Genomic DNA, 22,644 nt, shown 5'->3' with positions numbered 1-22,644 from the left:
AGCTCTGATTGTCTGCCTCACATACTAAGCCACCAGCGCTGCATTCTTGTCCTCATTGCTCAACACTAGCACCATAAGGGCTTATTTTTGCTTTCCGTAGCTGCAAAAGTTGCACATGGGTTTGGCAGACGAACGCCAAGTTGATAAAAGGAAGCCAGCAGAACAGGCCAACGTTGGGGATTTTCACTCGCTCATTGCTGCAAGTTTGTGCCTTGTCCACAAAAGCAGGAATCGAAGCTGGAATGTGACACTTTGAAGTAGATAATGGAGTTAACTGAATTCATTGCACAGCCACGCCCGAGCATCCACTCACGACAGGCCTCCCTCTTCATCTCCCACCCTGCCCCCCCAATCCAAGCCTACCGCAAGCCTTCAGGAGGCAGCTGGGGGGGCGGCCGGCATAGCCTTTCTCAGCTATTTTTCTCTGCCTGGATATCCTAGCACCAGGAAGCCTTGCAAGTCCTGCAGAGCAGTATGGCAGGCCAAAAGAGCTCAGAGAAGCATCCAAACTTTTGGGTGCATCTTGATGACTCTGAAGTTCTAAGACATGCTGTCATCCTGCAGCCCCACTCCCCATGGGAGCCCCTGGGCAGATGTGCTGGGCAATGCACGGAGTCATGGGACAAGGCAACGTAGTTCCCCTGACCCTGCTCACACTTGCCTGCATTGCACTAGCCATATGGCACACACTTGCCTCGTAGGCTTTAGGCTGCATCTTGTGGGACCAGCTAGCAATAGACTCTCAACTCTTCACCGACTCTAAGGTGAGAAAGGACCAATATGATCATCTAGTCTGACCTCTTGCATCACACAGACTCACCCAGGAAAGCCACTGAAGCCCTGTCAACGTCACAGCTCAGCCAGCTGGAGCTACAGCCACATTCAAGAAACCCACATTTGAATCCAAACCTTCACACACACACCCCACCCATTCCACAGTGGGGACACCTGCCCGAGGACCTTTGGACGATGCCTTAAAGCAATAGCTGAAAGTACCCAGCATTCTGGGTCACCAGGTGCCCGGGGTGGGGCAGGGGGTCATGTGTGTGTCTCCTGGGGTGTTATTCATTTGAGGGAGCAGAGGAGAAAGGCAGAGTGACCCACTGAATGGAGCCATAGGGAGATCTCTCTCTCAGGCCGGGGCAATGCTGATTGACAGGGGCCTGGGAGGATCTGTGGTTCCTTTGCTCTGCACTGGCTCCAATAGAGCTGGCCGGGATTGTTCCTGGACACCCCTGCTCCCCGGCGCTGGTGAATGGCTGGCCAATCAGATAACTGACTGGCTGAACCTTCCTGACCTCCGGCTCCGAGCAGAGACGGGGGCTCCGTGAGTCATGGAGCAGCTATTGTAAACACACAGGCTGCCCCATGGGGCTGCGGGAGGAGGGGGCAAGGGGGCGGAAGTCTGGATGGCTCCTGCAAATGGCAGAGGACGGCAGCCAGGGTGGTTTGGAGGGAAAATGCTGCATTTTACATGAAAATGGAGTCACTAAGGGCACTGGCTGGCTCTACAATGTGTCAGCAGCATGTCAGCCAGGGAGCTCAGAGCATTCACTTCAACCAGCCCTGGACTCATCGGCCACCTGACTGGCACACCTGATCCCCCTGAAGCTCTAGACTGGCCAGCAGGGGTGCAGCCCAGCACAGACCATGTCCCTGAACCAACCACTTTGCTGACAGCCTGGCTCTGTCCCCTCCACTTCAGCCTGGACCACACTGGCCTCCTCTCTGCAATGGCCAGACAGCAGGAGCGGGTCCCACCGAGCAGCAGCACGGCCCCACTCCTGCAAACTCCTCCCCTGTCTCAGACATGGCCAGGGAAACCTGCTAGAAGTTTACTCTGCAAGAGTCACTGGTGACTGGGAGGCATCTGGAGGGAGTTTCCTTCACACGTGAGTCAAAAATGCTCCTGCTTGAACAGTGAGCAGTGCCAGAGCTCCAGCAGAGAGTGGGCGCTGGGCCCCTTCTCTGCAGAGCAGCTCAGCCCAGCTGGGAGCCTGCATCTCTCTGCGTGGGGAATACGCTCTTCCCTTCTCCTCCAGCCGAGGTGCAGGTGCAAGGCTCCTGGGATGTCACTCGCAGTTACTAATCTTACTTACGCTCCAGGCAGAGAGCCAGCTCAGCTCGGCTGCAGCCTTCCCCAAGGCAGACCACAGGCTGACTGGCCAGGACACAAGTCCCCACACGGATGGCTTTAGAGCCAGAGACGCTGTCGAAACACAAATGTGCTAAGGAAGCCACGTTAACCCTGGAGCACCTAACAATCTTTACAGCAACCACCAAACCCCCTCCACCCCTGCAGACACTAGGTGATGTCTCCTGCAGTGCAGAGTTAACGGGGTGAGGCGGCGGTATTCAGGAGGGGCTGCCCCATTTCTGCACAGGGGACCCGCCCGTGCTGAAGGCAAGACCATGAACTGCCCCAAGCAGGGTCTAGTAGGGATGGGCGGCCTCCCAGGGAGAGCCCCCAGAGAAAGAGATGGGCGAAGAGTGGGGCCTTCAGCCACGGGCAGTGGGGAGGCTGCTGTGTGGAGGAGTATAACTCCAGAGCTGCAATGGCCTGGCTCCAGAGAGAGGAGGGGAGACGTAATCTGGGTGAGGTGGGTGATGACAGAGGTTTGCAGAGTGGGACAGGGAACAATAAGTGGCTTCTGGCTGTCAGAGACCTTATCAAGTCCTGGGAAATCACAATAGCTTGGTCAGAGAGACCGCGAGACCCCACGCTGTCCTTGCCTCTGCTCCCGAAGAGCAGGCCCCTGGGACTGCACGTAACTGCGTGGGGTGGAGGACGCTGCAGAAATAAACATCTTGGTTTTGGATGACTAACCACAGGGCCCGCTGTGTAGGGTGGAGAAGGGCAAAGCACCACAGGGGACACCGAGCTCTCTCCCCACTGGAACAGGAGTGTGGGAGTTTCCCCCTCCACAATTCCAGCCCCCAAACCCAGCTGCACGTGGGCCCAAGTTAGCAAAGCAAGGCAGGATCCACGATCGGGAATGCACCCCTTCCACTTCCCACTGCCGCCACCTCCCCAGCTTCCCTGCGTGGCTAAGTCTGAGTCACTCAAACTCCAGGGCTCAGCTGCGTCCGGGCTGTAAGCACCTGAGCTTTTTATCCCTCATTGCCTGCCTTCCCGTTATGTTAGCCTCCTGATCTCTCCACTCCCCTCTCCCCGCCTCCCGCGGCACAACAGTGACATCTAGGGGCATGTCCATTTACTAGAGAGAAACCTGCCACCCAAGTGCCTCGGGGAGCCCCGGCTGGGGTGACATAGCAGCTGCCTGGGCATGGCAGGGAGGCACCCCAGTGGCCAATCCCCCCCTGCTCTGCTACTTGAGTGGCCACGCTCCCCACTGCCAACTGGGGGTGCCGTTCCGCTGCTCCAGGCCAGTAGCCCTGGGCACTGGGTAGATGATGACAATGGGGCGCAGGACATGTACAGGGTCAGGCCCTGCTCCTGGGTGCGAGTTGCAGTCCCAGACTCGGCTCCATGCAGCTCCAGCACCAACAGTGCACTTCCCGTCTGATAACCAGACTCAGCCGAACAGCCATGGCCGCCCCAGGGGAACTTCCAGCTGGGCTCCTGCTGGCTCAGCGGGATGGATCCACATTGGTTTTTGATGCAAGCACCAGAAAGAAAAGGCAAAGCACGGTGGCCCTGCAGCAGCCATGCAGTGCTCCCAGCATGCTAGGAGGGAGCTGCTCCTCCTTCACCGAAATTACTGCACCATGGCACTTCCTAACCAAGACAGGAAACTGCCAGTAACTAGCTGAGCAGCTCAAGGAGAGGGGGCTCTGCATGATATCGAGTTTCTCCTCCCTCGTGTACATTAGAAACTCTGGAAAGTGAGAAGAGGAGGCCGGAATGTTTCCTTACCGAATTCACTGGCACACAGGTGTTCAATGATGGCATCTGACTTCATCTCGTTGTCGCAGGGGGGACACACAGCCGTTCCTAGCCAGGGAGGAGAGACGGGATCAGTACAGAGCACACTCAAACTGGAGAGATTTGGTGCCAAACTGGTTATGCTCTCAGACCAGTTCCCACCAGGGCTACCCTCCCACAAGGCATTTGCTATGCGTCCCATGATGTGCTGGACCAATGGCCCAGCCCTGTGGAGGGTCTGAGGCCTCGGAAACATTTTGCCACCTGAAGCCCATGGAAAGGCCTAAAGGAGCCGCTTTCAGATGGATGAGGAGCCTGGCTTGGTGCGCAGATAAAGGGAAATGCGTTAACGTTCAGTGAGGGCTGGTCTATATTTAAAACACTACAGCGCAGACACTACCTATGCTGACGGGAGGGGTTCTCCCATCTCAGAAGAATTCTTCTGGCTCCTCCCTAGTGCTGGCTACACAGGGACTTAGGTCGGCTTACCTATGTTGTCCCAGAGTGTGGATTTTTCACACCCCTGAAAGACGTAGCTAATTTTCTAGTCTAGACCAGGCCTAAGGAACTCTGCTGAAAGAGGCTCCCAGAGCCCTGGCCAGGAACTTTCTGTGGTGAAGTAGAGCTCGCAGCCACAGCCTCCTACAGACAGAAGTTCTCTGCACCAACTTCCTTCTGCAGTTCCCAGCTCCCCGTACAATGGCGCTGAAGGCTAAAGGCTGCCAGCCGGGAGTTGTGCCACAAGTCACTGCTCAGCAAATGGGCCAGAACTGCCACTCTTGTGATAACACCAAAAGGGCCGACCGGTGAAATCCTGCCTGGTAAGAACAGAAGCTATGGAACCGGAAATGTATTGAGTTATTCCATCTACATTAATACCATCTTTTTGGTGGCCCAATGTGGGACTTAAAGAGTTACCCAAACTTGTACAAAGCTTGTTACCCAGTCAGAGGTTTGTTTAGATTTGAAGGATGGAGAGGAGGGAATTATTCGACTGAGATGAGGCTTTTACCTGTTACTGGTCTTATTGCAGTGGTGCTATTTTCCACAGGCTTTGAGGAGACTCAGCTCACTCTCCTCCCTCCCTGAGCAAACAAAACCCCTTCACCACTAGAGCGAGTGTGTGTGTGTGGGGTCTATGTGTCACACAATATCTCTGTGGCTCAGGAAGGTTTTAGCGCCATGTCACCTGCTGGGATGGCCCACGAGGGACAGTCCCCAATGAGCATGTGTCAGGAATTCCCACCAAGTGCTGGTGGGCTTGTTTATTTGAGAAGTGGAGGGAAGCACGGGACCCATCGTTTCTCCTTTTGCACCGCACTCATACCGTCCCTCCTCGTTACAAACCACCCTCTGGGCTGCAATGGTGCTTTTCTGCCCCTCCCCGCCCCCAAGTCCCACAGCTCTGCTCTTGAGAAACTAGTCTCCGCTCCTGCTCCTAAAGGTCTGACTGCACTTGGGCTTCTCTGCCGCAGCAGGGGCACAAGGCAACTGACTGATGCCCTCCCCAGGGCTGGCCTAAGAGCAATACGGTGCACCCAACAAAGACACGCACAGAACTGCGGCCTGGCTTTGAGCTGCTGGGCAAGGTGGGGAGCCGGCCAGGGAAGGCAGCTGCCAAACTGGCAGGGAGAAGCTGTTCTGGGGCCCGATCCTAAGCAGCATCACTCCATGCTGCCTCCAAAGCTTCCAATGAATGGGGGGAAAGGGCATCACCACAAGTGACATCCTGGGCAGCATGGCTCAGCCGTGTAAAATCCCGAACTAACAATGCCGAGAAGGGGTGAGGCTCCGACTGAGATGGCTCCTCTTTCACCAGGGCGTGGCTACAGCAAGGACTCCTGCAGCCGCAGAGGCGGAATATACATCAGAGGGGGCCTGCAGGTTTGACAGCCCTAAAGGCTGGAGTTATCCCCAGAACAAGCCCAGCCTGGGTGGCAGCAAGGCAGCTACACCCCTCCCACCCACATGCCTCGCTCTGAGCCCTAGCTTAGGCCTGGTCTACACTACGAGTTTAGGTCGACTTTAGCAGCGTTAAATCGAATTAAGCCTGGACACGTTCACACGACGAAGCCCTTTCTTTCGACTTAAACCGGTTTCTTTACTCCACCTCCGACGAGGGGATTAGTGCTAAAATCGGCCTTTGCGGGTCGGATTTGGGGTAGTGTGGACGTAATTCGACGTTATTGGCCTCCGGGAGCTATCCCACAGTGCTTCATTGTGACCGCTCTGGACAGCGCTCTCAACTCAGATGCACTGACCAGGTAGACAGGAAAAGCCCCGCGAACTTTTGAATTTCATTTCCTGTTTGCCCAGCGTGGAGAGCACAGGTGACCACGCAGAGCTCATCAGCACAGGTAACCATGATGGACTCCCAGGATCGCAAAAGAGCTCCAGCATGGACAGAACGGGAGGTACGGGATCTGCTCGCCATATGGGGAGACGAATCAGTGCTAGCTGAACTCCGCAGCAATAAACAAAATGGCAAAATATTAGAAAAAGTCTCAAAGGCCATGAAGGACAGAGGCCATAACAGGGACGCACAGCAGTGCCACGTGAAAATTAAGGAGCTAAGGCAAGCCTACCACAAAGCCAGAGAGGCAAACGGAAGGTCTGGGGCAGAGCCGCAAACATGCCGCTTCTACGCGGAGCTGCATGCCATTCTAGGGGGTGCAGCCACCACTACCCCAACCGTGTGCTTTGACTCCGTCAATGGAGAAACACGCAACAGGGAAGCGGGTTCGGGGTATGCAGAAGATGATGATGATGATGAAGACAATGAAGATAGGTCACAGCAAGGAAGCGGAGAAACCGGTTTCCCCAACAGCCAGGATATGTTTATCACCCTGGACCTGGAACCAGTAACCCCCGAACTCACCCAAGGCGTGCTCCCAGACCCTGAGGGCGCACAAGGGACCTCTGGTGAGTGTACCTTTGTAAATATTACACATGGTTTAAAAGCAAGCGTGTTTAATGATTAATGATTAATTTGCCCTGGCAATCGCGGCCAGTACAGCTACTGGAAAAGTCTGTTAACGTGTATGGGGATGGAGCGGAAATCTTCCAGGGACATCTCCAGAAAGCTCTCCTTCATGTACTCCCAAAGCCTTTGCAAAAGGTTTCTGGAGAGGGCTTCCTTATCCCGTCCACCATGGTAGGACACTTTACCACGCCAGGCCAGTAACACGTAGTCTGGAATCACTGCATAACAAAGCATGGCAGCGTATGGTCCCGGTGTTTGCTGGCATGCAGACAACATCCATTCCTTATCTCTCTTTGTTATCCTCAGGAGAGTGATATCATTCACGGTCACCTGGTTGAAATGGGGTGATTTTATTAAGGGGACATTCAGAGGTGCAAGTTCCTGCTCGGCTGAACAGAAATGTTCCCCGCTGTTAGCCACGCGGTGGGGGGGAGGGGTGAAGGGAACATCCCAGAGAATTGGGTGTGTGTGGGGGGGGGGTAGTTGGGTTTGTGCTGCATGTTAACCCGGAAACCCCAGCCCCTCCTTTTACATTGCAAACCCATTTTAAATGGCCAACCCAATGGGTCCTTGGTATGGGAAATGAGGGCACTGCTGTTTGAAACCATTCCCACATGTTATGAAGGTTAAAAAAGCCAAAAGACTGTGGCTTACCATGGCTGCCTGCAAGCCGAATTCTGTTGCCTGGCACTGCGTGAGTGATCTCTCACACCAAACCGGCAGGCCCTCAATATAAGAGGAAAAATGCGACCTTGTAACGAAAGCACATGTGCTGTGTAATGTGAACAGCAAAATTTAACGTGAAAGAGTGTACCCATTGTTCTCTAAAATGTGTCTTTTTTAACCACCTCTCCCTTCTCCTCCACCAGCTGCAAATGTTTCTCCTTCGCAGAGGCTAGCGAAGATTAGAAGGAGAAAACGGCGGACTCGGGATGATATGTTCACGGAGCTCCAGATGTCCTCCCACGCTGAAAGAGCACAGCAGAATGCATGGAGGCAGTCAATGTCAGAGTGCAAAAAAGCACAATATGAACGAGAGGAGAGGTGGCGGGATGAATCGCGGGATGAACAGAGCAAGTGGCGGGCTGAAGATGATAGGTGGCGTCAGCTTGCAGACAGAAGGCAAGAGTCAATGCTCCGGCTGCTGGAGCATCAAACTGATATGCTCCAGCGTATGGTTGAGCTGCAGGAAAGGCAGCAGGAGCAGAGACCACCGCTACAGCCCCTGTGTAACCAACAGCCCTCCTCCCCAAGTCCCATTGCCTCCTCACCCAGACGCCCAAGAACACGGTGGGGGGGCCTCCGGCCACCCAGTCACTCCACCCCAGATGATTGCCCGAGCATCAGAAGGCTGGCCTTCAATAAGTGTTAAAGTTTTAAAGTTTTAAACTGCAGTGTGTCCTTTTCCTTCCCTCCTCCCCCACCCATCCTGGGCTACCTTGGCAATTATCCCCCTAGTTGTGTGATGAATTAATAAAGAATGCATGAATGAGAAGTAACAATGACTTTATTGCCTCTGCAAGCGGTGCTCGAAGGGGGGAGGGGAGGATGGGGTGGTTGGTTTACAGGGAAGTAGAGTGAACCAGGTGGGGTGGGGGGCGGAGGGTTCATCAAGGAGAAACAAACAGAAGTTTCACACTGTAGCCTGGCCAGTCACAAAACTGGTTTTCAAAGCTTCTTTGATGCGCACCGCGCCCTGCTGTACTCTTCTAACCGCCCTGGTGTCTGGCTGCGCGTAATCAGCGGCCAGGCGATTTGCCTCAACCTCCCACCCCGCCATAAATGTCTCCCCCTTACTCTCACAGATATTGTGGAGCGCACAGCAAGCAGCAATAACAATGGGGATATTGGTTTCGCTGAGGTCTATCTGAGTCAGTAAGCTGCGCCAGCGCGCTTTTAAATGTCCAAATGCACATTCCACCACCATTCGGCACTTGCTCAGCCTATAGTTGAACAGGTCCTGACTACTGTCCAGGCTGCCTGTGTACGGCTTCATGAGCCATGGCATTAAGGGGTAGGCTGGGTCCCCAAGGATAACGATAGGCATTTCAACATCCCCAACGGTTATTTTCTGGTCCGGGAAGAAAGTCCCTTCCTCCAGCTTTCGAAACAGACCAGAGTGCCTGAAGACGCGAGCATCATGTACCTTTCCTGGCCATCCCACGTTGATGTTAGTGAAACGTCCCTTGTGATCCACCAGGGATTGCAGCAGCATTGAAAAGTACGCCTTGCGGTTTATGTACTCGGTGGCTTGGTGCTCCAGTGCCAAGATAGGGATATGGGTTCCGTCTATCGCCCCACCACAGTTTGGGAATCCCATTGCAGCAAAGCCATCCACTATGACCTGCACGTTTCCCAGAGTCACTACCCTTGATATCACCAGGTCTTTGATTGCCCTGGCAACTTGGATCACAGCAGCCCTCACAGTAGATTTGCCCACTCCAAATTGATTCCCGACTGACCGGTAGCTGTCTGGCATTGCAAGCTTCCACAGGGCTATCGCCACTCGCTTCTCAACTGTGAGGGCTGCTCTCATCCTGGTATTCTGGCGCTTCAGGGCAGGGGAAAGCAAGTCACAAAGTTCCATGAAAGTGCCCTTACGCATGCGAAAGTTTCGCAGCCACTGGGAATCGTCCCACACCTGCAACACGATGCGGTCCCACCAGTCTGTGCTTGTTTCCCGGGCCCAGAATCGGCGTTCCACGCCGTGAACCTGCCCCAGTAACACCATGATTTGCACATTGCTGGGGCCCGTACTTTGTGAGAGGTCTATGTCCATGACAATTTCCTCATCATTCTCGTCGCCGCGCTGCAATCGCCTCCTCGGCTGGTCCTGGTTTTGCTTTGGCATGTCCTGGCTCTGCATATACTCCAGGACAATGCCCGTCGTGTTCATAGTGCTCATAATTGCCGCGGTGATCTGAGCGGGCTCCATGATCCCAGTGCTATGGCGTCTGGGCTGAAAAAAGGCACGAAACTGACGGAGGGAGGGAGGGGCGACTGACGACATGGCGTACAGGTACAAGGAATTAAAATCAACAAAGGTGGCTGTGCATTAGGGAGAAACACAAACAACTGTCACACAGAATGGCCCCCCCAAAGATTGAACTCAAAACCCTGGGTTTAGCAGGCCGTTGATTTCACGGAGGGAGGGGAAAGCAAATGAATACAGAACAAATCTGCTCCATCTATTTTTTACATCTTAAGCTGGCAGCAGACGGTGCAGCATGACTGATAGCCATCGGCATCTTCTGGGTGCTTGGCAGAAAATGATGTACTACGACTGCTACCCATCATCGTCAAGACGGTTCAATAGGCCAGGAGACAAAACATGTCTGCCCAGGTGCCTCTGATTGAACTCACTGAGGAATACGACGATGACGGATACCAGTCGTAATACACCATCCACTGCCAAAAGGCAAGGGGCTGCTGCTCTGTAGCAATGCAGCCCCACGTCTGCCAGCACCCAGATAGCCGATGACGGCTACCAGTCATACTGCACCATCTACTGCCAAAAGGCAATTAGCTGCTGCTGTGTAGCAATGCAGTACCACGTCTGCCGGCACCCAGATGACATATGGTGACGGTGAGCTGAGCTGAGCTGAGCTGAGCGGGCTCCATGGGTATGGTAACCTAGGTAAAAAGGCGCGAATCGATTGTCTGCCGTTGCTCTGACGGAGGGGAGGGGCCTGACGACATGTACCCAGAACCCCCCGCGACACTGTTTTGCATCATCAGGCATTGGGATCTCAACCCAGAATTCCAATGGGCGGCGGAGACTGCGGGAACTGTGGGATAGCTACCCACAGTGCAACGCTCCGGAAGTCGACGCTAGCCTCGGTACTGTGGACGCGGTCCGCCGACTTCATGCACTTAGAGCATTTTATGTGGGGACACACACAATCGACTGTATAAAACCGATATCTATAAAACCGGCTTCTATAAATTCGACCTAATTTCGTAGTGTAGACATACCTTTAGTATTGGACTGCAGCAGGGGATCCTTAGGAGAGGATGGGATATGCCATCCTGGGTCATTTTCCTAAGATTCGCCTTGTGAAGCGAGTACATTGTGCCCAAAGCCAGGTACTGAACTACCATCCTGTTTCCAAGTCCCTGCACCCAGCTCTCGGCAGACGGGCTGAGACCACCCAGCAGCACAGATTTATGCTGCTGAAAGATACATTTGTTGAAAATGAGACACTGCTTCTGTTCTTGTTCCAGCAAACTAGAGGGCCCTTTTTCACAGGAGAGAGATTCTCAGAGAATAAAAGAATACACCTCTGCTTGATACAACGTACAGAGAGGGTAATTAACCAGTAGAACATTTACCGAGGGTCAGGGTGGATTCTCCCTCACTGACAATTTTTAAATGAAGATTGGCTGTTGTTCTAAAAGATCTGCTGCAGGAGTTATTTTGCGGCAGGTCTCTGGCCTGTGCTACCCAGGAGGTGAGACGAGATGATCACAATGGTCCCTTCTGGATGTTGAATCTGTTAATCTAGGAGGATTTCCCCCAGGCTCTTGAGAGCAGAAGAATGGGCATCCCTCCTCAACGACCTTCAAGATTATTGGACAAAGAAACAGATCCCATATGACGTGAGGTGTAAACTCAGAGGAGAAGGATAGTCTTGTGCTTACGGCATTGTCCTGCCACTCAGGGAAGCAGAGGGTCAGTTCTCTGCCACTGGCTCCCTGGATAGCCTCGTCCAAGTCACATAGTAATTCTGTCCCCCTCTGTTAAATGGGGGTGATAAACCTTCCCTTGTCTATGTAGGTTCTAAATGCTTTGAGTCAAGGACTGTCTGTTACTATTTGCATGTGCAGGTCCCTGCCCAATGGGGCCCTGATTTCAGTCAAGTTTGTAAATGCTACTGGGGAACAAATAATTAACCACAGTGTTCATGTAACACTTAGAATTGAGCTCATCTCATGATCCAGGTTTCCATTGATTCTGTCTCTCTTTCTCCACCATGGGTGGGAGGAGGAGTGGGCAGGGATGTATGGCACAGGCCCCCTGTGAAACAATAACATGCAATCACCACTTTGATAGGAGCAGGATCCAGCCCTCAGGGCTTAACCAGGGCCTCAGTTTACCCCCCAGGATGTTGTTTTTCAATAAGCAGTCAAGGAAGATGTCCATCCAGCCTCCAAACGTTAATGAACTGGATGAAATGGACAGAGGAAGCCACAGGGCCTCACCAGGGCATTCTCCTCCAAGTGCTTGGACTGAGAGCCAGGAGGCTGTAGCCGCATGTCCCGAGAACAGCACAGAGCTGGGAGGTTAGTCACACAGCTATTTGCATGCACCACACTAGGGAGAAAAGGTGGGGTTTCCCCAAGTATTAGCTCACACCTGGAAACAGCCATGTGGCCGGGGCAGTCTGTCATTTGCACACCTGTTAACGGGCTGAGGTAAACACTGGGGGGAGCTGAAGAGTTAAGCCAGTCAGCCCATGTGAAAACCACAATTGCCTTCTCCACACCAGGATTTTACCACGTGTTAACCCCCGTGTCACTGGAGCCCCTGCTGCACAGACCCACAGTAAGAGAGGGAGGGAAGGAGGCAGAGCAGGGAAGTGACTCGACCACGGTCAAGAGCAGGGTAGGGTAGATGTGAGAACAGAGCCCAGACTCCTGAATCCCAGCCCAGTGCCCTGCGCCCTGGACTCCCCGATCCCCTCGCTCAGTGTCTGTAACTCGATCATTCAGTGTGACTTTTCACTGCGTTCCTCCTGTTAGCAGACTCAACACCAAAAGGCTGGCTGTAAAAGATGTTTGCAGCAGGGCTAGACTCGCTGCAGGGTTTATGGCAGCAGAATTACCTGGTGGCAGGAATTACCCCAGAGCCCCAGTGCATGGCAGCAGAGCAAGGTGGCCCCTACACCAAGGGCCCAGAGCCAGCAGAAAATCCTGAAAGTAACTGACCCTTTGGCCAATCTCCTGACTCAGCACATCCCCTGTGCAGCCTCTACCAAGACAGCTCACTGTACTTTAAAGCTGCCCTCCCTTGCTGAAGCCCACCTGGAAGCCGGAGGGTGCCAACACCTGTTGTTGGGTGGGGGTGAATCAAGCCAATTTCTACTTGTTTCAATCGAGAATGAGCTTGGCAGATAAGAATACATCTCCAGATGGCTTCACGGAAAGTCCCAGCCAGCATCAGACCGAGACGGAGACTGCAGCCAGCAAAGTGCTGGCTGAGAGGGAATCTGGTTCCAGGCAGGTGCAGTGACAGCAGAGTCCTTCCCTGTTCCCACAGAATAACTGACCTGTGAGCAGAGGTTTCATCTACACTGGGGCTGCCAGTGGACCTTCTACTCTCCTGTGCTGTCCACCAGCTTTCCTTGGGTCTGGTCCCACTGCACTTTAATCCATTGTTGGGCCAGCCCCCACATCCCCTGGGACATGCATGCAGGCTGGTATTTGGGGTGCAGGGTGAGTTCAGAACCAGCCTCCCACCAGCTGGTGCACTCTGCTTTGTACCTTGAGGGAGGTGCAATCCGTGGGGTGGAACGTACAAGCCCCCTCTCACTTCCAGCAGCTGCAGAACAGTTTCTAGTCTGACTTTACCCAAAGAAAGCAGTAGTGGCTTGAACACTAGCCTAGGCCTCAGGAGACATGGGTTCTCTTCCCAGCTCTGCCAGTGACCTGGGCAAGTCATTTCCCATCTATGTGCCTCAGTTTCCCCATCTGTAAAATGGGGTTAATGATACTGACTTCCTTTGTAAAGTGCTTTGAAGCCTACTGATAAGAGTGAGGCATAAACAATAGCAGCAGTGTCCTCAGACCATTACTAAACTTCTTACTGGTTCAAGAGCAAATGCAGAGTGCTTTCCACTTGGTCAGGAGCTCCCGGAGTTACTTCACAGCATACCCACAAGAGAGGGGAACTGTTGAGGACCATGACACCAAAGCTGAACATGGGAAAGCCCAAAGAGCAGCTGTTGCTCTCTGTGGCTTGAAGGGCTGGTGCTGTGGGGAGCTATCAGGCTCAGAAGGATTAGATTTTTATCAGTAAGTGTCAATAAACACTGATTTCACCATACACAGACAAACTGACCACAAACATTTCCATCAATAATAATAGAAATTCACAGCTAGGCACAGTGATGAAAATGCTGCATGAGAACTTGTTAGCGTTTGATTTAAGGCTATTTACATGTGATGTTGACAGCTTGTGTTTTAATGGTTATAAAGCTTTAACTTTATGAGTCTCGACATCTGCTGTCATTAAATAATTGTCTGACCCCCCCATAATTTCCCACAACTGTGAAAATTTAAATAGAAACAAATCAGAAAAAAAAAATGCTTAAAACCCATAATTTTGCACAACTGTGAACATTTAAATGATAAAAATTGAAAAAACAAATCCTTAAAAATAAACATTGACGTTATCTGTCAATATTATATAAAAAACAGTGAATTCTGCCCAGCCTACTTGTGAGCTAATTGCTGATAAGATCTGCCCCCGGGGATTGTCACATAGTTTCACACAAGCCATGTGGTTCTTCCTAGGAAAAGGCTGCCATCTAAAGACAGAGCAGCACCCAGCATGCCTCGTGGAAGTTAAAGTCTTTCCACCACATTCCTTTCAACATCCCACCTGAGAAGTAATTAGCAGCTCTGCATAAGCTTCCCTGCCTGGCAGGACGCAGAGCAGGGACTGCGCGATCCCCAAGCTGGAAGGTGTGACGGAGAGCAGCCAAACCAAGCTTAAACACACACGTACACTCAGCCCCACCTCCACCAGCACTAAGACCAAGCGCCTCAGTGGTGTTTCCTAATGATAGCTGCGCTTTCTCCTCTCTCTCACCCACTGTTAACGGCCACGTCTCCTTGTGCTGTGCACGCAGGGCCGGCTTTAGGCCAATTCCACCAATTCCCCCGAATCGGGCCCCACGCCTAAGAGGGCCCCGCGCCCAGTCGCAGGGCTACCCAGAGTGGGGGGCAAGTGGCAGAGAATCCCTTCCTTGGCTAGAGGCGCCTTTTTAATTTTTACTCACCCGGCGGCGTTCCGTGTCTTTGGTGGCACTTTGGCGGCGGGTCCTTCACTCGCTCCGGGTCTTTGGCGGCACTTTGGCGGCGGGTCCTTCAGTGCCACCGAAGACCCGGAGCGAGTGAAGGACCCACCGCCAAAGACTAGGAGCGTGGCCCACTGAGTACAAGCCCCACGTGTTGTTTTTACGTGTTTTTTTTTTTTAGTCATCCCTGTCGGGGCCCCGTCAAAACTGTTCGAATCGGGCCCCGCACTTCCTAAAGCTGGCCCTGTGTGCACGTACAGCCCCTGTTCTGGGGAGAAGGCCGTCACATCCCGTCTCCAGCCACCCTGCTGGAGTTCACCCTGCCTGCATGTCAGGCCCCTGGTGAGGTGCAGGCCAAGGCACAGGATGTGCTATCCTATGGTTACCATTGCAACCCACAGAGAAAGGCACATGGACGCTGGCTATGTACTCATCTCCTCATCACAGATATAAGAGCATGAGCCTGGCTAGGTCACCGTCCCGCCCTGTGCCGCCAGCTCCCCCCGGGGGTTAGTAACATTTACCTGCCTGAAAGGATGGCGTGAGGATTTACATACGAGTGTTTGCACAGCACTTGGAGATCTCCAGCTGGAAGGGGGAGGGAAGGGCTTGGCGTTTCAGAGCCCCGGCACCTCTGGGCCTGGCGGTTCAGAGCCCCGGCACCTCTGGGCTTGCCACGTAAGTTATGAATGTAAAAAAATTGCTTCAGCCCCCGCCCCTCTTTCATTACAAATTAAGTCCTGTGTACTGGCAATACAAATTCAGAAGCTGGCACTTGGCTGGCTCCCAGGAATGGCTTGTATGGACCCTGGGGGGCAGGGTAACCCCACAATGCCTGTGGGACTCGGGTGAAACAAGTTACTTGTTATCTGGGCCCAGCAGGATTCCCAGGCGTTGTGTCTCTTAGCCCCATGATGCCCTGGGGGAGGGAGCATGCCCCTCAAGGACAAAGGGGACTCTTCAGACTCCGAGACTCCTTGCTGGGCACTTGTGAGAGCTGTCTGACTTTGAACAGTCACTAGCCCCCAGGCTGCTCAGAATAGGTTTAGTGACCGGACCGAGTCTTTCCCTGCAACCCATGGCCCAGCTCCACTGCCCCTGCACTGGGCCCAGGAGGGATCCAGAACAAACTGGGGAGCAACACAACACTCGGCTCTGACGTGGGCCAACGCCCAGCAGCACTGAGGCCCCGTCTGCACTCCCAAGTTACGTCAGCCTCACTTACGTCGGCATACGGCTCCCGCAATTATTAAATCTCTGGGGTGTGCACACTTGCTCCTGGTGTCGGCAGTGCACGTACTCACCATGTAGCAATTGTACTGTCAGCGTGGGGCATTGTGGGATGGCCCAGAAAGCCAGTAACAGTCGCCGTAAGCAACACAGTGTCTACTCTGACACTGCGTCGACCTAACTACATCGACCGTGACTCTCCGCCGCTCGGGGAGGTGGGGTTACCAAATTGGCTAGAGAGGCACTTACATCGGCTGGAGCCAAATTTAAGTGAAGACACTTCCACAGCTAGGTCGATGCAAGACAACTTACGTCGACCTAACCCTGTAGTCCAGACCTGGCCTAAAATAACGCTCTGGGGCTGCAAAGAAATTGATACTGGCCTGGGTTCCCAGGCTACACAGTTAGCTCAGACCACCGGAGGCCTGGACAAAGCCTTGCTTGAGCATCTTCTAGCTGGTGTGAGCTGTGACTGGGCCAACACGCTGTTTTCTGCATTTGACAGCAGTTCTGTACACAACCTCCGTCTGTTCCCAGCCTGGTTTTCCCCTGCTGCCCGTTTCCTACCACTCAGCTTTCAAGCAGCCGTACTCCAGGGGCAGGAAGAGGAATGTGTAATGCAATATTAATCTGTGACTCCCCTGATGCATCCTGTAGGCCTGCAGGCTTTACCGCCTCCTACTTAAGGAGAAAGGAATTCAGCAGGTCAGCTCTTTGAGAGGCAGAACCAAATTCCAGTGCCAAGGTGTTAATGGAGGAAAATACTGAAAGGGTTCGTTCGTTTTTATTAATATGGGAGGGGGGAGCAGTGCTGGGCTCTGACCTTATTTAAGTCAACAGGAAACAAGCCCCAGCACCTGAAATGTAAGGGGGCTCCAGTTCAGTTTGGATTTTTCTTTTTATTAAAGAAACAAACAAACAAACAAAACTACCCCCAGGAGCAGAGGAGCCCAACAGCCCCAGCGGTTTAGCAGCAGAAAAGCCCAGGCTGAACTGCTACACTGCAACTCACTCACCTCGGCGGTCCGTTATCAGCCCATAGCTGGGAGGCTGGGGGCTTTTGGAGGGAGCTCTGCAACTCGCTCTGCAGTGGTTATTTGCAGGAGTGTGAGGTGCTGGGACCTGCAGAGGCTCAGCACCTGCATGTATTGATCTTCAGTCCAAGGTCCAACTCTTTGCTAGGCGGTTGGGTAGGAGACGTTGGCTGGGAAGGGGTCCCAGAGTTGCTGTAGATTAGGGAGGTGGTTGGGATTAACATGCAAATTCACTCTGCCTGTTAGCTGTTTGTTTCTAATAGAAGGGGGCAAACAAATCTTAGAAAATAATGCATCTGGGAAACTGAGCCCTCTTCTCTGTCAGTTATCCACAAAGAGACTGTGGTCCAGCCTCCACTGCTGTAAATCTCTCCACTGACGTCACTGCAGCTACATCAAGTGATACCAGCTGAGGATCAAGCCCTATGATTGTTGCAAAATGTTTTCTATTTGAAACTATGTGCCTGATGCAGAAATATCCTGCAGATGGTCACACAGCAGTCGCTATTTGTTATCCCTGGTGGGTGACTGGTCAGCTATTGTAGTTTTTTCTCCAAATGGACAACTGAAACCTTACCAGCAGGAGCCAGAAAAGTGAAAGGGATTTCAAGATGGCTGCAGGAACTTTCCCAGCATGTGCCTTCACATGAACACACTTTTGCACGAGCGTCCAAAGACTCTTGCTTTCTGGGAATGTTCTTGCAAACAAACAAAATCACTTGTGTGAACATTCACAGCAAACAAGAGTGTGAATGCCATTTAACAGAGGGGTGGGTGTAGCTGAGGACTTCGGTACTTTCTTTCCACAACTTGCCCAAGCCTAGTTACTAATTTGTGCTTTTAAGTGAACTGTCAATGGATCCTGAAGCTTTTGTGATGGGCTTGTTTCTCAAGTGCTGATAGAACAGGGCCATGTCTACACTATGGGCACTACAGAGACACTGCTATGGTGCTACGGGTTCCTATACTGATGGAAAGAGTCTTTCCATCGCTGGAGGCAATCTACCTCTTCAAGAGGCAGTAGCTAGGTCAACAGAAGAATTCTTCCATCAACCTACCCGCTTCTAGGTCGACCTAACCAGAGCACTCAGGAGTGTGAATGTTTTTCACTCCCCTGAGCACTGTAGCTATGTTGATGTAACTTTTAAGTGCAGACCAAACCTAGGTCCTTTCTGCAACCCACAGAAAAGGATTCACAAAATGCTTGAAACCGGAGTTGATGTCATTTATTGTAACACAGTCTCTTTAATGACTACCATGAATGGCATAATGATATTTATATTGTGCTGGCGAGCATGTTAGAAATGGTTAGAGAGGGACAGTTCTCATCAGCACTGCCCAGGGGAGGGCGCTGAGTTTTAAATCCAGTGTTTATCTAAAACTATAGTTGGACGTTTCTAAAGCTATGTCTACACCTAGCACTTTTGTCGGAAAAGCATTTGTCGGTGAAAAAAAAATCACCACCACCCCCGACTGACATAAGTTACACCGACAGAAGCAGCAGCGTAGAGAAGCTCTCCTGCCAACACAGCTACCGCCGCTCGTTTGGGATGGTTTAATTATGCCGACCGGAGAGCTCTCTTCCACCAGCATAAAGCAGGTACACAGGAGACCTTACAATGGCACAGCTGCAGCAGTACAGCTGAGCCTAACCATATGGGAAAGCTGAGCAGAATCGGTTTGTTCGGAAAGCTCTTCTTTCCGAGCCCTTGAAAACAGCACTGATTTTAAAAGAAGAAGTCGGGAAGTGCTGAGTCTGGGCTGACCCAGAGCGGTGGGAATCTGTAATGATGGGTGTTACCGCGAAAGCACATGGGGACAGCACTGCCCTGGGAATTCCAAGAGGCACAGAACAAGTCCCCTCCTACGTTCTCAGAAGACGAGAGCGCAGCTCTGCTGAGTTGCTGTAGCCTTTCAAGACAGCGATTTCACAGCCTTCCTTCAAAGTAAAGCACTTTTCCAAGAGATAAAGTTGGGACAAAACCCAGCAAAAGCCTGAAAATTGGAGATTGTGCTCCACAAATCCCTGCTGTTCCCCCATGTCCTGCCCCTTGCACTCACCCCTCAGGTGGGACTCTCAGTGTACCTGGGAACTCACTTGGGCTGCCCAACTTGCCTCGACTGTGGGTGGAATGGTGGGTTCCCTATGGGGACGTGATAGCAGACTAAGCTTCTCTCCTCCCCCACCCCCTCATTTACTGGCCATGGCTGGACCTTGCAATGCGTATCATACCCCACATGCTGCTGTCCAGACAGATTGTGTTGGCCCCGCTGCACCAGGGGACCCCTGAGAGATGGCATCTCCCCCAACACTCCTTGTCACACATTGTCACTCAGTCAGGTTAGTAACCCAAACACGGCGTCACTCTGCCCTTTTCCACCTAGTGTTAAACTGAGGGCTCAGATGCTCTAATTCACAGCAGCAGGGGCAATCCAGCTCCCCGTTCTCCAAGGAGCCACCCTCCCTCCTGGCAAGGAAGGTTCAGGAGATGGGAAACGCTGTGGAAGCCCCTGCTGCCCTGGGCCGAGGATGGAGAAACGGGTCAGTCCCATCCCTGCTGAACGAAAGCACCAGAACTCTTACTCTCTGCCCAAACTGAGCAACCCCCATGTTGGCAGGGACTGGGATTCTAGCTGTGAATGGACAGGGAGAAAGTACCTTCCACCCCCCTGCTCCCCACTCTATTCAGCACTAAGAGTTAACCGAGCTGTGACTCTCTCTCTGCAAGTGCTCTGTGCTCTAATTTTTACAGACACTCTGAGGATGTTACTCCTTGATTCCAGACTGCGTTCATTTCCTGCCCTAGAGAGTGGAAATTAAATGATAATTGGAGGATTCTGGGCAGTACAGTTTCTGGTGTGGAAAGTAGCATAATATTATATAACCCGCAGTGAGAGGAGAAACCCAGGCTGGCTGGGCAAGGGCTCTCCCTCAGCACTGAGCAGAACATAAAGTGCTTTGTTTGCCAAAGGTAACTGCATTTGAGCAGCTATAACGAATGGCAAATTTATCTTCAGATGAACCCTGGACACACAGGGAATAAATCACTGGAATTATTCCCCTGGCTGCCGCGAACTCCCTCCAAAAGCAGCTCGGGAAAACCAAGTAAGCCTGTCCCTTCCAAGTAAAGCTAGAGGCACCAGAAGAAGAGAGCCGCAACCCCTTTTTAAATACATTGTCTTCATTTTTTTATATTCTCTTTCCTGCCAACCTCTGAAATATTTTTAGGATCCAGAACTGGAGAGCTAAACACCAGGTCCTGTATTTGTTTTAAAACTTTTAAGCAACAAACCAAAGATTAGTGTAACTCAATCCACGCAAGCCCGTGTAATATCAAATAGACCTACTGTCCAATAGAATCAAACAAGCAGTTTGCCTCTGCTTTGTCCAAACACCTGGAAGTCTGTTTAACTTACAGTAAAATTCTTGATCAGAAATGTTGCCCTGTACAAAACTCCAGCCCCAGGTCCAGGTTTACAGCCCTTACCTGAAATGAACAGGATTTGTTTTTCTAAAATAGGTGTAACCTGCTGCACTGAGGCTGCTTTGTGGCATGACTGAAGCAAGCCCATGCAGCCTCAAACTTCAGCACTGCTAGGAAAACAAGGTGTTCCTGACAGGTTTATTTTCACTGCTTCCCCAGGTTAGCACAGGTTTAGACGTGTGGCCTGGTCTGTTACTATAAAACGATTCCACGAGACTTAGGAATGCGAGGAAAGGTCCCTTAGAACAGAGGCAGCAGCCGTCCCTTTCACTAGTGGTAGACGGGTCCCAGATATCAATACTAGGCTCCAGCCTAAGAGAATCAGAACCACCAGGAAGAAGCCCAGCCCAGAGGAGAACGTTTACATGCTTAGAGGCTGATCCTGCTAGTGTCTACGATACTGAACTTCGGCAGAACGCTTGCTGCAGAGAGGGGACACTCAGAGAGAAGAGTTGCTCACAAAGTGGTAGCTGGGGCAAGTTCTAAAGGGAGAATGTCCCTTCACATCCCCCCTCTGTGGCAGGAGGAGGGGCTGCTACCCCGGAGCAGAGTTCAGGTAACTCTTGCTATCGCTTCTGGAGGGAGTTCTTCTTTGGACTGGAGCTGCATCTTTCTCAGGCCAGCCTCTGCTCTGCTAGGAAAGGGGGGAAACCAGGGGTTAGTAGGGACAGGGACAGCACCGGTGAGACTTACCTTGGGGCTTGGAAGCCTCTGTGGCATTGGGAGTGGTCATCGCAATGCAGACGTCGTCCTGGGGGAACTGGTCGCACTTGAGCATTTCTGGCCAGTAGAAGCCAAAGAACTGCATGACGGGCTCACAGGAGTCACGCACGGCCTCGCAGAGCCAGCGGCAGGGATAGATGGGCCGGTCCAGGCACACAGGGGCAAACAGGGAGCAGAGGAAGACCTGGGTGCCAATGTGGCAGTTCTTGTTGAGCAAGGGCACCCAGCTGCTGGCCTGCTGCTTCACCTCGGCCATGGTCTCGTGGTCCAGCAGGTTGGGCAGGACCATCTTGTCATAGCCCACGCTGTGGCAGAGGCGCAGGTCCGCTGGGATGGCCACACACTGCGGGGGTTTGGTGTAAAATCGCCCACTTTGGTAAGAGCCTATGTCGGACTGGAAACTCACATAGTCGTATTCATTTGCATTACTGCAAGCAAAGAGTCCGGCCGCCAAGGCCAGCAGAGCCCCGGCTCCGCTCCAGCTGGGGCCTCCTGGACTCTGGACTCTGCCCATCCTTTAAGCTGAATGAAATCAAGTTCCAGGAGCTTTCTGCTTCCTTTCCCCTCCTGGGTTGGAGGTCTGCAAGGAAATCCTCCCGCCCGGTGCAAGGCAGAGGTCTGCCCTCCTTCACTTGCCTCTGAGTGACTGAGCGAAGGAAGCAGCCTCTCGCCTGGTGGCTGTGCCTGGAGCACCTACTCTGAAGGCAGCAGGACTGAGAATGGCCAGAGCTCTTGTTGGAGAGAGTTTCTGAGCCTCACACACCAGCCAATCAGCACTGAGCTGCCCCTAGTGCACTCATTTACGAGTGTCAGTCACAGACTCAATTAGCCAATCACCTCCCTAACACGGGCTCATTTGGGTATAAGCTAGATACAGGTCAACTCCCCTTAAAACAAAACCCAAAGCTGCACAACAGAGTGAACTGCATCTTCCCTGCAGGAAGCAGCAAACTTCTCGGATGCCGGCTAATGGAGAGAGCTCATGTTTTACCTTCACAGTCGCACACGCTGACTCACAAATCAACCAAGTCTTAGTTCCCTGCAGCTCCAGGCAGGCGAGCGACATGTCTGGGAGGCTTTCTGAGTGCCGTGAAACCTTCAGAGCACAAGCCCAGGAACTTTTTGCTCCTTACAGAGTCTGCTGTGCTGCCAAGTGCAGGAGTTCTCTTGTCAGCGCTTTCTGAAAGGGTGAAGATATGGCAGTTCTGCAGTTAGCATTGTCCAGCGGCCCAGAGAACAGTCCACTTGTTCTCACAGATTGAAACCAGCACTCAGTTCCCTG

The 22,644-nt window shown here is 52.5% G+C and overlaps 1 protein-coding gene across 1 annotated transcript in view; it reads right to left on the bottom strand.

Annotated features, from left to right (window-relative positions):
- The window catches only part of SFRP1 (secreted frizzled related protein 1), a 51,153-nt gene extending 29,277 nt beyond the window's left edge, over positions 1 to 21,876 (bottom strand). The window contains exons 1-2 of the mRNA XM_065399380.1: positions 21,333 to 21,876; positions 3,878 to 3,955 (exon numbers count right to left, since the gene is read on the bottom strand). Coding sequence (XP_065255452.1) covers positions 3,878 to 3,955; positions 21,333 to 21,876 — 622 coding nt within the window. The remainder of the gene's footprint in view (positions 1 to 3,877; positions 3,956 to 21,332) is intronic.
- Positions 21,877 to 22,644: the final 768 nt, after the last annotated feature.

This window comes from Emys orbicularis, chromosome 2, assembly GCF_028017835.1.
Source record: "Emys orbicularis isolate rEmyOrb1 chromosome 2, rEmyOrb1.hap1, whole genome shotgun sequence".
Taxonomy (NCBI): Eukaryota; Metazoa; Chordata; order Testudines; family Emydidae; genus Emys; species Emys orbicularis.
The sequence above is the reverse complement of the archived record's forward strand: the minus strand, read 5'-3'. Positions and strand labels throughout refer to the sequence as shown.